The 20,038-nt window shown below is 34.1% G+C and overlaps 2 protein-coding genes across 6 annotated transcripts in view; one reads left to right on the top strand and one right to left on the bottom strand.

Annotated features, from left to right (window-relative positions):
- LOC118200499 (uncharacterized) overlaps window positions 1-6,635 on the top strand; it is a 151,387-nt gene extending 144,752 nt beyond the window's left edge. Inside the window, exon 12 of the mRNA XM_085807325.1 lies at window positions 4,940-6,635. Coding sequence (XP_085663451.1) covers window positions 4,940-5,022 — 83 coding nt within the window. The 3' untranslated portion in view covers window positions 5,023-6,635. The remainder of the gene's footprint in view (window positions 1-4,939) is intronic.
- Window positions 2,278-20,038, bottom strand: part of LOC146993457 (iripin-1-like) — a 59,106-nt gene continuing 41,345 nt past the window's right edge. The window contains exons 3-4 of one of the 5 annotated variants that reach the window (XM_085807332.1): window positions 17,669-18,913; window positions 2,278-2,295 (exon numbers count right to left, since the gene is read on the bottom strand). In XM_085807332.1, the coding sequence (XP_085663458.1) occupies window positions 17,674-18,894 (1,221 nt within the window). In that variant the 5' untranslated portion in view covers window positions 18,895-18,913 and the 3' untranslated portion in view covers window positions 2,278-2,295; window positions 17,669-17,673. Of the gene's footprint in view, window positions 2,296-8,447; window positions 8,584-8,607; window positions 10,847-13,471; window positions 13,706-17,550; window positions 18,914-20,038 lie in introns of those variants that run through there. The other 4 variants (XM_085807330.1, XM_085807329.1, XM_085807331.1 and 1 more) reach the window with 4 other exon arrangements.

Genomic DNA, 20,038 nt, shown 5'->3' with positions numbered 1-20,038 from the left:
CACTTTTCTTGGCGCATGCAATTTTTTTGTTACAGTTATCTAGTTTTAACGTACAAATTGACGAATGTCTTTAAAAAACTGACTGTAAAAGCACAACTCCAAATGCATATAAAAATGCTTTTTCGAAAGCAGTGATTACCACAGATTACATTTCCATAAAGACTGACTTGAAAATGTATAATGAATTTGGAATGGGTTAGTTTCTAAGCTTATTATGTATTTGCAAGTTAACAAAAGAAGGTCGGAAACATATGGAATAACAAGAATTTAAGCTTTAAGAAGAATTTAAGTAAAGAAAAATATGAAATGATTCATTGAAATACCTCAGAAATATAATAAAAAATTTCATATCAATTACTTGAAATTAGTAGCAATTTTTATCGCTCATAAATTACATACTGAACCTTTATTTCAGAATCATCAGACATGGATTTTGTCATGCATAAATTTTTTCAAATATATTTTTCTTCTGCTTTATACTTTTGCTACAAACTTTTAATGCAAGAAACATTTTGGGGTGTACACTAAAGTTCCCCTCCCTCCTTCTCTCTCTCTCTCTTTTTTTTTTTTTTTTTTTTTTAGAAATTTGGCTTACTGTTTTGGCTGAGAATTGGCAATATTTTCTGTAACAAAGCTAACATTAACCCCTTAACGATCAGTTAATTTTCAAGAAAACGGTCATAAAAGTGCCTATTTTTTTATTGAAGAAAATTGCATAGAAATAAATGTATGTACAATATATGCATTCATTTTTAATTTTTGGATTTTTTTTTAGCTTGAAATTTTTTAAATAAATTTTTTAGGAAAAACCAACATTCAGGTTTGACTGAATGTTAATTTTCGAGTAAGCCAAGAAAATTTCAGAAATATGTGTTTTAAACATTAAAAGAGAATTTTATTAAACTTATGCATAATATAAACAAGGCTTAGTAATTTTTCTTGTATGATAAATTTGAAAGCATGAGAAGCAAAGGCCAATGTCACAATCTGGACAGTAGTACCGAGTTTCCTTCTTACATCTCTTATTGTTTTCATCTCTTCTGGAACAACAAACTTTGCATTCTCTTGATGGTTGCCGTTTCTTATCAGTTGGGGGTATCTGTCTTATAAAATGTCTTTCAGTCAAACGGTTTGGATTATCCTCCAAGCTTGGCCGGCCTCTTTTTGAAATGGTGTCTGATACATTTCATTAAGTTCATCTACTAAAAATAAATGAAACGTCAAATGGGATTTTTTCCCGCCCTGTTTTTTGTAAATAAGATAAGAGTTCAAAATAGTTTGGTCTAACAAATGACAAAATATTTTCTTATTTCTTTCCTCTTTTTCGAGCAATAGAGTAATCTCCAAGATACTGGTCTACAATATCTACTGCTCCCATATTTTTATTGTAATCTGTGACAATTGTAGTTTTTTTGACAACTAATTAAGGTATAAAAATTGTATGTTATCGGACAATATCCTTGTTTTAGCAGAGACTTGACAAGTGACATCATAACTTTAATTAATTGGGGCAGATTTTTATATTTTGCATCAAAAACTGTACCTTTCCCATTATATATAATTTGTGACCATATATACCCTGAACTTGATTCACATAATAAATACGATTTTACTCCAAAACAGGATCTCTTTTTCGGCATACATTGTCGTCATCCTAAACGAACTTTGAAAAGCATAAGTGTTTCATCAATTACAATATCATGTCCAGGAGTTACAGCTCTTTGAAACAATTCATTCAGGTGCTGTAACACTGGCCAGATTTTATGTAGCTTGAGATTTGGATGTGTGTTATAATCAAAGTCTTCATTATCTACAAAATGTAGAAACTTGTGTATTTCGTAAAATCTATTACAAGGCTTCTGAAATAAGGTGTTGAAATTGAATGTTTTTTGCTCCAATACATTTTCGTATCTTTTTTTTTTTTTTTTTTTTCTCTTTACCATACCATGTAAAATAATTATACTGAGAAATTTAAGAATTTCTTCCTTTGTGACAGGTATCCAAGGTTTCCTATTTTGGGATAGGTGGAATCCTGGAGAATTTTGGCAATGTTCGGCATATTTATTTTTTTCCGAAACGATGAGATTCACTAAATTGTCATTCACAAAATACTTAAAATATTGTAAGACACCAGAACTTGGATCAAAATTTATATTTACCTTTGGTGTTCCCCAAAATTTAAAACGTGGGGGTGCACAATCTGCTGAAGTAGATACAATTTTAGTCCATGATCGTCCAGGCAACAGTACAGATCCATCATCACTGCTCTCAGAATCACTTTCAGATCCATTTATACTAAAATCAGAATCCAATTCACTATCTGACTCCATAATGTACGGAATAAAAGTATATTTTATTACAGAACAGAAACCACGCGCATTCTCAATAAGACTAACTGACTGAGCTAACCATAATATTACAGAACACATAGCATAAATACACGTCTGATTAATGCTGACATCAAGTTTAAAACAACTATCAATCTCTAATTGCATAAAATATTATTCTGGTACTGCCATCTGGTGTGTAAAATGAGAATGAGAAATAAAACTTTTTCCGGGCAAAAAAAATTATTAGGTTTTAATCCTTTTGGCATGTTGCTTTTGAACTGTCCAGCCCGGAAAAATCATGGGCACAAGAAATAGAGAGCGAAACCTCACCTTCATTTTAACGTAAGCGAGAAGGAAGGGGTTAAACTTTGTAGAATATATGGTATTTACTTTCGTACTTCGAGTAAAAGGATCCGAAATTGTTTTTAAGTATTCATGTAATTTCCCCTTCCTTAAGGTATTCGGAAAGTGAGCTTTCCTAGATTGGAAATGGATTCATCCATGTTCATCCATGATAGCTTTTTTTATACTAACTGATTTCTTCATGCATTTTGAGAGCATGGCCTTTAATTGATGAAGCAGTAATAGAGAAGACCTTCAAGTAAACTGGGTTATTTAATGCTGACGATAGCTCTGAACACGTTGAAAAACAGACTGACGTGTGACTAAGACGGTGACAAGTAGAAAATGCTGCTAGAAACAGACGGTTATTCCAGCACCACTGAATAATTTGAGGCCTATGGATTAGCAGCGGACAACAAAAGGAATATACGAGATTCAAGATAGAAAAAATAGAAATGGAATATTTACTAAATATTGGTAATTTTTTCCCTCCCAATGGTGGGCACTTGCCTATAATGGCATTGCCCACTACTAAGGCCAGAAGTGCTGGCCATTTTATTGTGGAGGTAACTAATAAGCGGTCACCGCTACCTCCTATGAAGGGACGGACAATTTTACACCCATGCCTTCTCCGGGATTCGAACCCATGCCCTTTGGTATCACAGTCAGACTCCCCTAACCACTATACCGTATGAGCCACATATTGGTAATGTTAATATCAGTATGTAATATCGTTGGAGTGTTGGTTTCTTTTTTGTCCGTGGTGCTAGTTCCTTCTCTTCGATAGTGTAATAGTCAGCTTGTGATTGTAGATTGTTTAAAAAAAAACGAATCAATTTTTACAGCTAATTTATCGAACAACTAGATCAAGAATTACTGGTAAATTCTATGGTCAAAAGTAAAGAATCAATCCAACTCTACTGTTTATAGACAAACCAGGAGCCTCATCTCTATAAATTACTGATGATAAGGTCCTTAAGTTATATGTGGTCTGTAAGACAGCAAATCCTAAAGAAATTATTCACAAACTGAGTGCTGTTATATGATACAATTAGAAGGGCAGATGGAGATAAACCAGTAAAGGTATACGATTCACAGCAGTACCAAAGTTCGATTCATTGCAAGTGAACAGGATGTTGAGGAATGGAATGGAATAGAACTGGATGTCTTGAAATCAAAAATGAACTGAATAGCAAGTTCAACTGAATTCAGTTTCTCTCAAATCATGAATTACTGTTGGTGAGGAATTCAACTATTTAAGAGCATGGCAATCGATCAGCTGGTCTTTATCATTTATCAGTACAATACTATGTTTTATTGATTTACTTGAAACAGTGCTAATGCATTTATTGTATCGGGTAGCCTTTTTCATTTGTATGTACAATAAGTACTGTTTATTTGCTTGTACAATATATTGCATGTGCAGGAATAGTATTAATTCTCATTACAAGAAGTATGTTTTCTGTATTTCTGTTTTACACTGTTAATGTTGACCCACTAAAAATTATTCGTTTTGTGAAGTAAATCTAATTATATCACGTAAAATCAAATACTGAGAAATAATTTGTTTTAAAAATCATCACTGGTGAGTGACAGATATATTCTAAAATGTCTGCCTTTAGTCTCTTCAACGTAGTATAAACCAGCGAAATGTTGTGATAGTTATCAGTTGTTTATTTATGAATACTTTTTATTTGCTATGTTCTTACTGTAATCATGTTTTAGCGCTTTAAATTATTTGCATAATTTTCGACTTTCATATGATATGATAAATTAGAAAGGGGGGAATACATGAATAAATACAGTATTCCTTCCTGCAAGTTTCAGCAAGAAGAGCAATATCTATAATCTTAACACATATGATGCTTCAGCTAAAAAAAAAAATTTAATTTTAAAATACAGCAAAATATACAACATATGCATGTGTTCTTCCATAAAAAAATTTACTTAAGACACCTGGAATGCACATTTGCTACATATATAAGATACCAGGAGAACTGATTCATAGTGCTAATAAAGTGAATACAGTTACACTGTGCCTTATATATTTATAATTAGTTAAATTGCGACTAATTTTATTTTTTAGCATTGTAATTAAAAATGCATAGTACTACACTCTCATAAAATTCAAAAGTGTAAGTAACTTCAATAAAAGTTATTTATAAAACTTATGTAATGCAGTTTTCATTTAAATGTAAATGATAAATCTGATTTTTTGTGTTTCTATTTCAATGTTATGTTTCTTAATGCTGCTGTCATTTATCCAGATGATGATTCACCGGATTCTCCGCCTGATACTGATTTTCTTCCACCTCCTCTGGAAGATGCTGATATTATATTTGAAAATTGATAAAAGGTTTGAAAAGAGAATAATCTTTCAGAAGCCCCTGAAGTTTCTTTTAAGTAATTTTGTAGTTTAAAGTGCATTTCAATATTGTTTATGCCAATTTTGTGTATGCTGTACATTTGGTTGCAAACTTAAATTAAATTTGTGTTAATAAGTGATTCATACATATTATATTTTAGCAGGTTATTAATTCTGTGTAATAATATCCATTAATTATCTGCTAATAGCTTGCTAACTGATAAAATTGTTACACCATGAAGATGACTTTGCATAAAAGCTAAAGCATACTAAACTATGCAGATGATTAGTATTTCATGGCATGTACACATTACAAAATATTGACGTTGTTAGGACTCGTATTATGCTTTGCATATAAAAAAAACTTAATTATCATGCATCAAAATTTGATCACAGAAGAATTGGTGTTTAATGAGACTGCAGGTTATTTTATGGCACTCTTTCTGTTTGCAGTCGTCAAGATTCGATTACTGTTATGAGAATTTGGAATCATTAAGTCCAAGAAAGCCCACATCACAGTCTCAAAAGCCTCCACTTTCCAGTGCCTGAGAAACTCACATCATATTCACATCATTGGTAGGAATTATACAGTCAGATGACACCATGAGGTATCATGGGTCATGAACTCCAAATGCTAGCAAGTGCAGTTCAGTGGCACCTGCTGAACCATGGTTTTTTCAGCGGAATGACCATTATATTAACTTTCCTATTATTACAACATAGGAATGAGCTCGTACTGTAGTGTACGAGCTGTATAGATCCATTAGTGATATGACATCATCATTTATATCAAATCACTTATTTATTTTAAACTTTTTTTGTTTGTTTGTTTACATTTTTATGAGGGATGTATGTGTGTGTAGAGGCAATGAGGAAAACAAACACTGGAAGCTTCCCTTCATCATCACTGCGGATCAGACAGATGTCTTATATGGCATCTGTCTTCCCAACTAGAAATGGAATCTTCCAGCAGGACAGAGCTTTATGTGTCACAAGGCTCGGATTGTCTTGAAGAGGTTTGAGGAGTATAAGGATGAATTCCAATGAATCTCCTGGCAACCAGACTCACCGGATTTTAACCCAATTTTTAACCATGAACTGCTGTACGTGTAACCACCATCCAAAGTGTGTTTAACTCTACCTAGTTAGAAAACAGCTGTTATTGTTAATAGAAGTAGGTTTTTCGTTACTGATTTCCGCATGTTCTGGAGCTTGAGATTAGCTGAAATTATAATCATTTTATCCATCCATTGTAACGTTTTTAAAAATAAATATTTATTGTACTAGCTGCTTTCCTTCATGGTTTGGCAATTTTAATGGCTAGCAGTGTTTAAATGAGATTGATAAACTTAATTTTGAGTTGGAATTTAATAAGTGTACCTTTGTTATGTACTTTGTATTTTGAATGTACTTTGTTGTACTGTAGTTAGTATATTTTAAATTTTCGTACTAGGGTAAATGAATGCAAGCACTTTGTATGGGATAAATGTACTTCTTAAAACATGAAAACGTTTTTAAAACATATAGATAAATATCTTTTATGAGTTATTTAAACATTTCTGTGGATTTTTTTAAATAAATAAGAAAAAGAAAATTAATATGTGCAGTACTTTATTTCTAATGCTAATGAGAAAATAAGTGTTCGAACTAAATTCTAACAATTGCAATCATAAAATAAGTCTGAAATTTCTGTTAAACATTCACTTATTTTTCATAGTATAAAGTGCAAAATCAGCATGTTTCAGTATCCAGTTCTCCCAAGCATCAGCAATTTGTTTTAATAGAAATTTTTTTGCCAAAAGGGAGAAAGAATTAGATTCCGAGAACTGCATGTGCTTAATGCTTCATGCATGTACCGTAGACATATTTTTCATAATAAAGCATATGGAGGGTCCTGATTTTTATTTTCACTTCAGCACTAAATATGACACCCCCATGTTGAAGAAACATAATCATTTACTAGCATGAATCTGTATAATCAAAGTTTATCACTGATTTTGTACTCCTGAATATCGTATAACCTTTATTCCAGTCTGGTGAATTATGCATTATTATTATTATTATTATTTGCTTTCATCATCACATAACTATCATCTCACAGCAGCGTGAGAAATGACTCACACAGCAATGTCTAAAACAATTTTTGTTTTAAATATCAGTAACTAAATACCAAACAGTATGGTAACCTTTTATGCTGGCATCACACTTGGCGATAATTACAAACTTAAGACAGCTACCTTGCGAAGTGTTAAGTGTGTTATTAAACGAGGAGAAATTTCAAAAAATACATTGTGTTCATAGGCCATTTAGTGGCATTTCAGTTAAAAATAACTGATTTGTAGTCCCAATAAACCTCAATTGTATTTCTCTATTAAGCCCCATTGCAGATCACCTGCCAAATGGTATGTTTGTGTGTTTGTCATGTATAAATTATTCTTTTGATTAGAAATTGTTTATGATGAAGAAACTGGCCGAGATGCATGGCAGGTACATAATGTAAAAGTAGTGTTAATTATTTGAGGGATGATGGAATTTATTTCATTGGAACTCGGATAAATCTTAAGCATGTGTGGGAAATAGATACAAGTATAATAAAAGGTGATAGGACCAAGATAAATTTTTGCAAAACAATGTCTTTAGTCACCAATTTTCTGATACCTTGCCAATAGTGTATAGTGGGCACTCACTAAGCTTTTTGATGGTAGCTGCAAATTCGAAAGATTTCTGATATCACAAACAAAAAGTAGTTTTCTAATAAATGAAATTTGTAGAGAACGGGTAATAAACAATGATAAAATAATAGAAGTATTCCAGTGCCCAAATAATCAAACAAATAACTGACGGCATAATCTGTAATATGGCTTAAAATTCCGAAATTTCAATATCAGTAGTGAAGAAAGTGACAGTGAAGTTGTTGAGCATGAAAAAATTTTGATTTACAATATAATGGCAATTCTTAACACAGTTATGTTAGGACTTTGTAACTGTACAAGAAATTATGTCTATCTATGAAATTAAAGATAAAGTATAAACACAAAAAATGAAGCAAATTTAACAACTTACATTAAAAGAAATGTTTAATAATGCAAAAACAGTAAACATTGAGCTTTTTTTTAAGCTCATAAATACTTCATAATAAATTCATACATAAACAGCTATTTCAGATTCTTAATTTTATAATTTGTATTCTCCTCTTGCTAAATTTAAACTGATGCTCTTTATTCGCTGAAGATTCCAGGTTTCAGACTTTGTATTGTATATTGCAATTAATTACAGTGTATAAATTAAATCAATGTTGATTTATGTTACATAATGTAATGTTTAAAGTTACAAGTATGTATAATATCAGTTGTTTCTGAAGTAGGTCTTCAGCAAAATAGTAATTATGTTATAATTTTTAAAAAAAGAATAAAATACATTATATCCTTTTTGGTACTATTACATAGCTGTCAACTCTTCTGGTTTCTTATCACATGTGTCAGGCTTTTAGTAGGTAATTGTGTGTCCCAGTTTTTAATTTTCATCTGGACTGGGGAAAATGTTTCCCTGCAATAAATGAAATTTATTTGAAACTTAAACTGTACGAATTCCATTCCTGTGTTTTAGTGATTTTCAGTATAATTTTTATTATTAACATTTATTTGATCTGAATTGTCTTAATTTACTGCAGGCATTTGTAGAACATTTTATGAAAATTCTACTAATGTTTAAGTTCATATTTGTATTTCATTTTATATCAGTGTATGGTACATTGCATATCCACACAATAGAATAATATGTACACTGCACAAAAAGAGGGGGGGACAGTTCTATATCTTCCATTCTACTGGGCCGATTGATTAAATTCAAATTGCGTTTTTCATGTCTCGAAAGCGCAACTTAGTATATGTATTAGTTTTATATATAGCATTACTAGGTAATATAGGTATTTTGACACATTAACCTATTAACATAGGTATTTTGACACAAAATCGTACTTTTCTGAAGTAACATACCAATTTTTTTCCATATTTCAATTCTACGAATGAAATTGCGCCAAACTACCAAGTTTTGTAAAAACCGCATGGGTAGTTTTTAAAAAATTAGCTCTCAAAATTTTAGCTCCATAATGTTAATTGAGTTTGGTTTGTATTTATTAATCTCTGTTTTTTTACTAAACTTACTTGATTCTTCCTTTCACATTGTGAAATTCAGGTTCATTACAAATAAAATTCACCCATACCAAATTACTGCAACCTAGAAACTGAAGATGATCTTCTAGAGGATAATACAGAATATAGACCAGCATTAGGGGCATTATTATATATTGCAATAATCAGCAGACCAGATATAGCCTGCGCTGTCAATCTGCAGAGTAGAAGAAATGAAAAACTTCGGAACATAGATTGGAATGCTGCCAAGAAAGTCTTACATACAAAAGAATACTTACATACAACTAAAGACTTTAAGTTGGTCTTTAACAAAATTCAAGAACCTATATTGACTGCATATTCAGATACGGATTGGGCAAATGACAGAACAACAAGAAAATCCATTAGCGATACATATTCAAACTAGGAAATAACTGTATTTCATGGAGCAGCAAAAGGCAAAACTGCATTGCACTATCTTCAACTGAAGCAGAATACATTGCAGCAGCTAATACAGCACAAGAAGCACAATGCTGTTAAATTTGCTTAAAGATCTAGGACTAAACCAAAATCTGCCGATTACTCTCTATGAAGATAACCAGTCATGCATCAAACTTTCACAGACAGAGAAAAATAGCTCCAAAACAAAACATATAGACGTGAAATATCACTACTTGCGTGAACTTCTACAAAACAGGACCATAAGCCTCGACTACTGCAGAAGCTCCGACATGATTGTGCATCTACTCACCAAATCACTAGGCAAGCCCATGTTCGAGAATCGCTGCAAATGGCGATCCTGCCCGTCAGGTAGTAGTGTTGGTATGCATATAGTGATGTACTGTCGCCAATAGCGCGATAAACATTATGATATGGAAATCCTGCAAGAGAATTTAATTGTGTAACTCATTTTTTACTCTTACCTTTTCTCACTCCTTTAGGAAAGGACAGTGATATGACACTCTCTATTATATAACTTCCTTTTTCAATATGTATTTGTGATACTAACAAATCTTAATCTATATTCATGTATTGATAAAGTATGTGTTTTACTAACAATTTCCGTCTACAACCTTTTTTGGATTACAAATTAATTAGGTATGATCTCGCTTGAAACTGCACTGGATACAAGGTAAGAGAAATCATTTTGCTCTCAGCTCTTATTAATTTCTTGTAAAATTTCAAGACTATAAAAATATTTTACAACAGAAATGTACAGTGAGCAGAATAGAGAAGCATCATAATTCAATGCACCTGTTGAAGAAGATACTTGTTGGGCAGACTCTGAAAATCTCTTTTCTTGTAGAGTATTTTAAATTTTTTAAAACTTTTCAATTTGAAATTTTAAAAACTGAAGACCTAGCTTGGAAGCAACTTAGTGGAATCCTTTTTTTATAATAAACTATGCATTTTTTTTAAATATGCATAAAAGAAATTTCTAACAGTGTTGTAAAGTTTTAGGTTATTTGCTTTGACAAGGACCTCTAAGAGCATTTGTCCTAAGATGAAGGCCTTTGTCCAGTGAGATTACGCTTTCCAAGGGAAACTGAATTTTATTCACACAACACAAGGAGAAATTCATCAGGCCTCATTGTATTTACTCTTATCAGCCGCCGGAGATCAAATGCAGAATAAACTAGTAATTCTATTCAGGTCTGTCCAACTTGCAGCTGAAATATCTAAAACGTGCATTATTAACATTACTAATTAAAATTAATTTTAAATACTGATATGCAATGAAGTAAGTGTATAAATGTAAAAGAAAAATTTAATATAATGCAAAAAAAGACGAAAATTCATACGTAATACGAAAATAATATATTAGAATGCTTAAAAGTGTGCACCAGTTATGATGTATTGCTATCTAACTTTGGATTTGGAAAGAGCTTGTTCTGATTAACTTCATACGTTTCCTATTGATTATGTATTAAGAAAAGGAGAGAAATGCAAGCAGTTCGTATTTTTCGTAAATTAAAAGTTTTGTCTTTCTAAATCTAATAATTTATGTAATGTAATTAAATGTTGGTAATTCCCAACAGCCGTTTCATAAGACTTAATAGATTGTAAACTGGTGTCAATTAGCTCGACGTAGAAAACCCTAGTAGTACTTGAATAGCCATTCATTTGTCATGAAGTTGACATTTTTTCATTATCAGCTCCCTCAGGTTATAAAGTCTAACTATGATTTTTTAAAGATGTTATTCCTGGCTGATATACTTCTTTACAATGTATAGCACAGGAAATTCAGAACTAAAAATTCACAATCAGATGGATTCAACAGTTTTTCTAACAGGGTTGCCACGCTACCTGGAAAACTGGGAGAACCGGGAAAAGTCAGGGAATTCGAAAATTGACTAAAATATTCAGGGAATTTAAGTATTTTTGTCAAAATCTGGAAAAGTCAGGGAAGTTCATACAATGATCCCGCCAAAAAAAGCGATTTTTGCGCCGACGTCGGAAGAGGTAACTTTTTTGGCGAATTATGTATCGTGAGTGTCATTCGGGTAGCTGGCATAGAGCCAATTTTTGCAGCTCCAATTTGATTGTCTTTTAGAAAGGCAAAGCAACTTTCCCGCAACTTTTGGTTTCCAGTATTCTCGAGAATCGCATGTGCAGTGCATGAACTAAAGAAAGTACCTGTTCTCGTATAAAACAAAATGGGTTTAATCCTAGCATACGGTACTTTGGAGGTTAGAATCAAAGAATATGTATTGTAAAGAAGGAAAACCTCTCTGCAACAGACGTGGCTGTGGCTCCGTTCCATCATAGAGGGAAACAGCTGTGCGTGTCTGATATATCTGTCACCAAAGCTCGAAACCGGTGTCGAAGTTCGAAGGTCACGTTATCAAGAGTTCATAAAATGAATATCGTTTAAAATTTCTTTAACCACTTGCGCTAAAAAGACGTGCCACGCACGTCAAGATGCTTTTGTCTCAAACCGCGAGCGACATGAACACCACGTCGATGAGCATTTATCGCAAAAATGAAAATAACGTGCACATGTCGCCTAACAACAAGATTGTTTATTTCTCGAGTTACAGCTCTGGATTGCACTCGCAGATGCGGAGCGGCGTAAATGAGACACTTTACCGCTTGTTATATTGTAGCGCACGGCACCGCAACCGTTAAGTTTAGTCTTAGCGCAAGTGGTTAAACTCTAAAGGAAAAGAAAATATTTTTTGGTGCAAGTAAATTAATTCATAGGTTAGTTATTTTCAGAGAAAAAAAAAAAAACTACGAAAATCTGTTTTTAAAATTATTGCGAAAAATCCAAGAAGAAACGTCCTTTGATAAAACGTTTCTTCTTGGATTTTTCGCAATAATTTAAAAACGGATTTTCGTAGTTTTCTTTTTGTCAAAGAGCGTTTCTTCTTAACACGTGTTTCTCAATTTCCTGTACACATCGCGGAGAGGGAAATTCTGACCGCCAGGTTCCGTCGCCAAATCCCTTGGCAAATTTTCCCTCCGCATTCTAGCGGCGTAATAGCATTTTACTTGTATGGAACCGTTTCTTCTTTACATAGGCGTTCTTTGGTTAGAATAATAATGGGATTTGGCGACATCTTGATGCGCAGTAAATGGGTCATTTTGGTCTTGGCGACAATTTTCAAAATCGTGCCCAAAGCCTTACCATATACTAGAATTTTACCGCAAAATCTTTTTTAACCCTTTTTTTTTTTCTTTTTAATAAATACCTTGCCATTTTGCAGTAAAATAAAAAAATAGTAATCAGTCATCTAGGCTAGCCATGTAATATAACTATATTCGCTAAAATATAGATGATTATTCTAATTCAATTTTTAAGTAATTATTTTTGTTATTCATAAAATTTAATGTTGCTTCTTCCCTCTAAATTTATTTATTATTAGTAAATAATGTTTCCAAATTTCAGGAAATTTTCTCTGGCATAATCCTGAAATTAATTATAGCAGTATGATGACATACCATCACGAAATTTAATGCACATATTTTTTCCTTATGTATGCTGCAAAATAAATATAAAATACCTCAATTTATTAAAATAGATTTCTTTCTTTCGTTTAGCTGCAGAACGTCTGCAACAAAAGCCTTATTTTATTCCAGATTGGGAAGATTCTAATCTCAATCTTCAGTGGAGAAGAAAACAACTATTATAATTATATTTGTGTTTTCAAGTGTTAAGGTTTTAAGAACATACCTCACGCAAATTAAATTTACCTAAAATCTAACCTAACTATTTAGCATTGCGTTGTGATTTATAAGGACCGGATTAGCCTCGTGTTGAACTGGTGATGATCATGAGTAATAATTAAATAAAACATACATTTGTTATCCAATATATATATCTTAAATTTTATTAAGTTTCTTAAGTGGAAAACTAAACAAAATTATCAAACAAAGTATACCAAGAATAATTGAGAATAAATGTCCTCTGGGATTTATTGAATAATTAAGTGAATTTGCTACACAATACAAGTAATACCATAATTTACCTCTTAGCGTAGCCAACGTATGTTACGCGGATAGACTGGAATTTTCTTGAAACGCACCTGGAAAACCTGGAAAAGTCAGGGAATTTCATTCTCCTGTTTGAGTGGCAACCCTGTTCTAATGTTTAAATACTAAACTCTAATGTTTAAATACTTCTACAACTTTTGAATGCCCTGGGTGTCGGGGGGGGCAGATGGTTTCCCGTAGATCGTTGGAATCGTCAAGGCCATTCGGCGGGGAGGAAATTAACGTAGTGGAGCATTTTTAGTCATTATGCTAATTAATCTTCTAATTTGCCAATCTCTCTAGAACAAAGGGCATCCCTCATTTCACTATCTGTTGTAAATTTCTAAATTTGGAGCCGATCGGATTATTGGTTCCCAAGATATGAATTTTTCTTAAAGAAATTGAGCCGGAAAAATATGTAACTCCTGAAAGAATTAACCAATTTCTTTAAAATTTTAAATTTTGCACTTCCCGGATGTTCTAATGAAGATTGCCGTTGATTGGAAACTATTCTGCGAATTAGGAGGCTAATTAGCAAGGTCATTAAAAGCGCACTAATACCTCTTTCTTTCCTTGGGAATTCTTTGTTCACACAGCCAGCCACTCGAACAGCTGGCATCGGCAGGAGCTATGGGGGGGGTTAACAAAAAGGTCAAAGTTCACGGCTTTACACGTAGAGAATCATTTAAAAATTAATAACTTTCCTTCTAATTAATTTACCTACTTTAAATAAGTATCAACATTTAGACTTTCGCGATATATTTTCAGATGCAAATCCATTTTTGCATACGCACACATACATATATAATTGCATTAATATACAGGGTTATCCAAATTAAACTTCCCCAACTCAGAGGCCTGTGCAGAGAGTTGTATGGGTCATAATGTGATGAAATTTTAAAAACAGACACTTCAGATCATGCGCTCGAGATTTATTAAACAAAAAAATTAGTACAAGAAGTTGCCGATAGGTGGCGCTGCAGATCAACAAGACATTCTACAGATGTTCTATATGTGTGCCGTGCTTCTTCACAATTCTTTCCATTCGCAAAGCAGTGTGTTCCACAGTGGAACGCAGTAAGTCCACATTAATTCCACGAACATGTCGAATAATTGCGTCTTTCAAGTGCCAAGGTTGCTGGGTGTTCTCGGTAGACCCGATCCTTTAAGATTCCCCATAACCAAAAGTCACATGGCGTGAGATCAGGCGAGCAGGAAGACCAAGCTGTAGGGAAACAGTGGCTGATCACACGTGCATCGGTAAAAGTTGCCGTAACACCTGTTGAATATCGTTGTTGTAACACCAGAAGCCACGAAGAATATGGGGAGGTGCACGATCCTGCATAAATATCGTGTCCTGGAGGCGGCCACGTTGTTGCAGTTCAGGGATCACAAACGTTGTCAACATGTCCTGGTACCGTTTTCCTGTGACAGAGCAGGTTTTGAACCCTGGTGGAGTCACCTCTTCAAAAAAATAAGGCCTAATGACGAATGTTGCAGTGAAACCGCAACATACAATAACCTTTGGAGGTTTCAAGGGCACTTGATGGATTGCGCGCGGGTTTTAACTTGCCCAAATGCGGCAGTTGTGCATATTCACTTGACCATTCAGGTGAAAATGGGCCTCATCCGTTCAAAGGATGTTCCACGGCCAAGCAGTATCGACTTCCATTCTGGCAAGGAACTGCAACGCAAATGTTTCCCGAACTACAGGATCCCCATCGGACAGCTGATGATGACTATGGATTTTGTAAGGAAAATAACCGAGGATTCGACGCATCACACGCCAGATGGTCGTATAGGGCATATCAACAGCACGAGAAACAGTTGGCATACTGACAACACCATGTGGCGATTGGCTAGTGGGGTCCACGACCGCCAAAGCAACGTCTTCTTAGCGTGCAGATTCCACAACCTGTCGTCCTCTACCTGGTAAAATTCCCAGCTGTCCCGTTCTTTCGAACTTCTTCATCATGTCTCATAGAGCGCGTGGTGTCATTGGTACTCGGCGTATGATCTTCAGCCCGGAATGCTGTTATCACAGCACAGAAGTTCTCATCATTCTGGCAGAAAAGTTTCACTAACAGAGCTTTGTCTTTCAAAGTCGCCATTGTGCATCAGCGAGCTGGAAACAACTGCCTGTGCAAGGCCTGTCTTCCACTTTTGTAGGGCTCGTCTTTTGGATACGTTGAGCAGAAGCTTTATTTCTGCAAATCACGTTGCTGCAATATGCTCATTACTAGTGTTACAGCGCCACCTATCGGCAACTTCTTGTACTAATTTTTTTTTTGTGTGTACTAAATCTCGAGCGCATGATCTGAAGTGTCTGTTTTTAAAATTTCATCACATTATGACCCATACAACTCTCTGCACAGGCCTCTGAGTTGGGGAAGTTTAATTTGGATAACCCTGTATATATATATATATTGTTGTAATTTTCAATTTAACAAATGTCTCTGTTCGCACAAAGCTAATATTAAATTAAATTTTAATTGTAAAAAATAAATAAATATAAAAATAATTAATACTAATTTAAATTCAGACTAATTTTTTTTTCCTTCAAGGTTCTAAATTGAGTTTCTGTTCCTTGGACATGGTATATGGAAAGTTTTCTTATTATAATTAATAATGAATTATTAATTACATTAATATATATATTGATGCAATTTTGTGTGTAATTATGTTGAAGTTTATAAAAAGGAATTTAATTAAATTAATTTTAATAACAAGTCTAATATGTTTAAATACTGTTTGAATATCATACCCGAAAATTTTTGCAATTACACTTGGTACAAAGGCCCATTAATGGCTGAGCAGTAAAGTCGCTGAACACTGGTAGTTCGGTCCAAATTTCAAATCTTGGGGAACGGGCTGGCCGCATGGGTGTTTTCGTGATTTCACGCATGTGTATCGTGTATAAAGCATCTTCTGGATGCATATGTGAATAAAGCGAGCGAAGCCTGCGCAAAACCAATGAATACTGGTAGTTTGTTCCAACTTTCAAATCCCAGCGAGCGGGCTGGCTGTGATTTTACGCATGTCTATCGAGTATGCAGTATCTTCTGCATGCATACATGAATAAAGCGGGTGCGGCCTGCGCTAAACCGCTCAACACTGTTAGTTCGGTCCAACCTTCGAGACCTGGCTAGTGGGCTAGCAGCATCGGTGTTTTCGTGATTTTCCGCATGTGTATCGTGTATAAAGTGTCTTTGGATGCATATGTGAGTAAAGCGGGCGCAGCCAGCGCAAAATAGATGACACTGGTAGTTCGGTCCAACTTTCGATCCCGGCGAATTTTAACATGGGAATTGTTTTAAAAACGAAGAATGAAAAGGGGGCTTCAGCCCACTCAGCTGGCGGGCTTGGCTGCTAATTTGAATTAAAAAAATATGTAAAAAATATTGAAACGTGTTCTTAATTTTGCTACTGTCTTATGAAAGAGCAGTTAATTTTAACTAAGAAAATATAATCTACAAGTAATAACACATATAGGGTTAAAAGCATATTTTTGCATCCTCCTAATATTATCAAGTTAGCCAGCCAGACAGTAGAGTGGTTAGGGTCACCAACTGCGATACCAAAGGGCTCGGGTTGGAATCCCGGAGAAGGCATAGATATAACTATCCGTTCCTTCATAGGAGGCAGAGGTGGCCCACTTATTAGTGCCTCCATTATAAAGTGACCACGTCTGGCCTTAGTAGTGGCCAAGCTGAAGTTGGTTGAGGGCCCGCCATTGGTAAAATAAAATATGTATGTTATCAAGTTTTCAAGATAAATCAGAACAGAGATAGATTTTTGTAATACTATACATTATCTGCCTTACATTACCATTAGTGGATCCAGTACAACTCTAGATACTTTGGTTGTTATATTTCATCTCCAATGAATGTTCTTAGTTAAACGAATCTGAATTTTGAGAACAGCATTTAATCAAATGGATAGTTTAAAAATGATGCATCTAAATAATAATGTTATACATTTCAAGCTAAATAACACATAAATAAGCAATCTTCATTTTCTATTACCTTTTCTACGGATCAGCTACCCTGCCAGAAAACAACACAGTGTTAGTTCTTTTGTCTATTATATGAAATAAAAAAGTGTGGTCTGCCCAGAAAGTTATTTGCTCGCCAGCTTTCTTTCGTCCATCTATTCCAACTCCACTCACTCCTGAAGCTTCGCTGCCATGTTCATCTACGACAATGACTGCTTTATGAACCATCAGTGATACGTGAAGATCGTTTTCTTCCCGAATGCCAGATAGATCAGCTCTGTCCGAGAAGAGTTTTTCCATTCCTAAGTTCTTCATGTCTTTAGATAGCTCTCGCTTGTACTCCATCCGGAATTTAGGAAGTACCACCATGACATCAGCTGGCTGCAACTGACTTCTAATGCGACAAAGAATTTCAGGAGTAAGATCCATTTTCGAAAGTTCTTGGGCATTTTTAGGTAAAATAACTAACATACTCATATGTCCACCAACATAATCTAATTCTAAGAAAGAATAATTTAATTTTTCATCAAAATAGAAATTAAGACTTTCTTGCAATATCATAAAAGGCACAACTTTGGATGTACCATTTTTTCTATAAAAGAAACCGTTCCATGTTAATTTTTCACTGAAAGGATAATTCCATAGTCCTTTGAAGTAAACGGCATTTATCAGTACCATGATAGTCATAGGATTCAAAGGTTCAATTAAAAGTTTGGAGATTTTGCCATTAGTATAATTAGAAACCCAGTCATTAATTTTTTCCATAGACACAGTTCTCTCATTTGTGAAATCCAGATAGTCGACATTAGCTCCGAAAAAATGTTTTAATTTTGAAATGTAGTGAGAAGACACTGTGTAGTCTCTGTGGATAAAAATGCTATTTGCTATGCTGAGAGAATTATCACTTTCAGTTTCAAGTCCTCGAATTAAATCCCTGAAGCCTCGACTGACTCGGAGATTTGAAAAGCTGTCTTCTTCTTCTTTATAATTCAGTGCATCCGCCATCTGGCCCCTAGTTGTTCCACGTGCTCCTACATACAGCATGCCTAAAGCTATTGATAAACTAAGAGGTGAAAAGAAAAAATTACCATCTCCTTCGATTTCATTCATCAATTTGGAGCATAAGCTAAGAATTACTTTTGAAAATGTTTGCTTCTCTATTTCACAGTCGAGTGTAGAATTATCATGTGCATTACAAATATTCCATGAAATTAAGAACAAAATCACCAAAGAAGCAAACTTTCTTGTCTTCTCCATAATTCCTGTTAGAAGTTACCTGTAAATTAACATGATATCAGTTAGTGCAAAAGTTTCATAAGATGCTACAATTTTATGGATAACAAAACTGACACACAATTTTAACAAAAATGTTTATAAACATTTTAGTTAGAAGTGGTCTTAAATTCTCAGTTTAAAGCAGTCATAAATAAACCAGTAAGGTCATGAAAGTTCACGAAAGTTCTATAAAAGATGCCACCACTAAGTTCTGTAAAAGATGGTCTAATTTGGGGGGCTTTTATGTAATTTAAATCCTTGTAATATGCATCTTATTTATTCATATAATATCACCACAGCAGGTTGCTACAATATAATGCATTACAGAACCTAAAATGCTACACGTGCATATGTAGCACAACACCGGTTTGCTGTCAATATTTAATCCCTCTTTGAGGAGGCCCACTTAATAGGCCCATATCACTTGCCTGTTCGTTTGGGCAGACAGTATTATATAAGTTTTGAGAAGTTATTGCGCGAAGAGTTGAACGATTAAAAAATACAGCACTTGCTACGCCATGGTAAGTTGTGCCTGCATAATGGGGTCTTTTAAAATAAAGAGTCAAAAGTAACAAACATTTTAATGATTTAACATTTTACATTAGATGTTCGAAAATCTAGATATCAACAGTCATAGAAAATTTACAGTGGTGATGCATGAGCTAGCGTATGCAAAGACCTCAGGCATTTCAGACACATTTGAAGAAACAATTGACAATATGGCTGGGACAATTTGCATATTGTTCTATTACTTCGAACTCGTTCCTTCCAGAGTGTTATGCAGATTTTGAGAAGAGCACAGACATTTAAGCAGTTAACTGGAACCTGAAGTCTGTCAGTCGGTAGGTAACCTGAAGTTGTATTATATTGAATGCTGATCCCGCCTGAATTGGAGTCTACATAAAGAATGGTAGCCGAGTCTTGTCATAAGCATGACAGATCCTAAGAATGGAACCACTGGAAGCAGTAGCCGTTGATTATTCATGCTGGAGCAAGTAATGATGAGAAAAGTTCCAGTCCAAATCGGTAAGCTAAAGATTTTATGCCTGGCTTTATGAAATGTAGTGAAGTGGGGTTCCTCGCATGATTATGTTTGAAATGTGAATTTTAGTTTCGTCAATAAATT

The sequence above is a fragment of the Stegodyphus dumicola genome, chromosome X1, assembly GCF_044657685.1.
Source record: "Stegodyphus dumicola isolate Sdum_Otavi_A_Nest chromosome X1, ASM4465768v1".
NCBI classification, from domain to species: domain Eukaryota; kingdom Metazoa; phylum Arthropoda; class Arachnida; order Araneae; family Eresidae; genus Stegodyphus; species Stegodyphus dumicola.
Note: the sequence above shows the minus strand (reverse complement) of the source record. Positions and strands in the feature narration are given on the sequence as shown.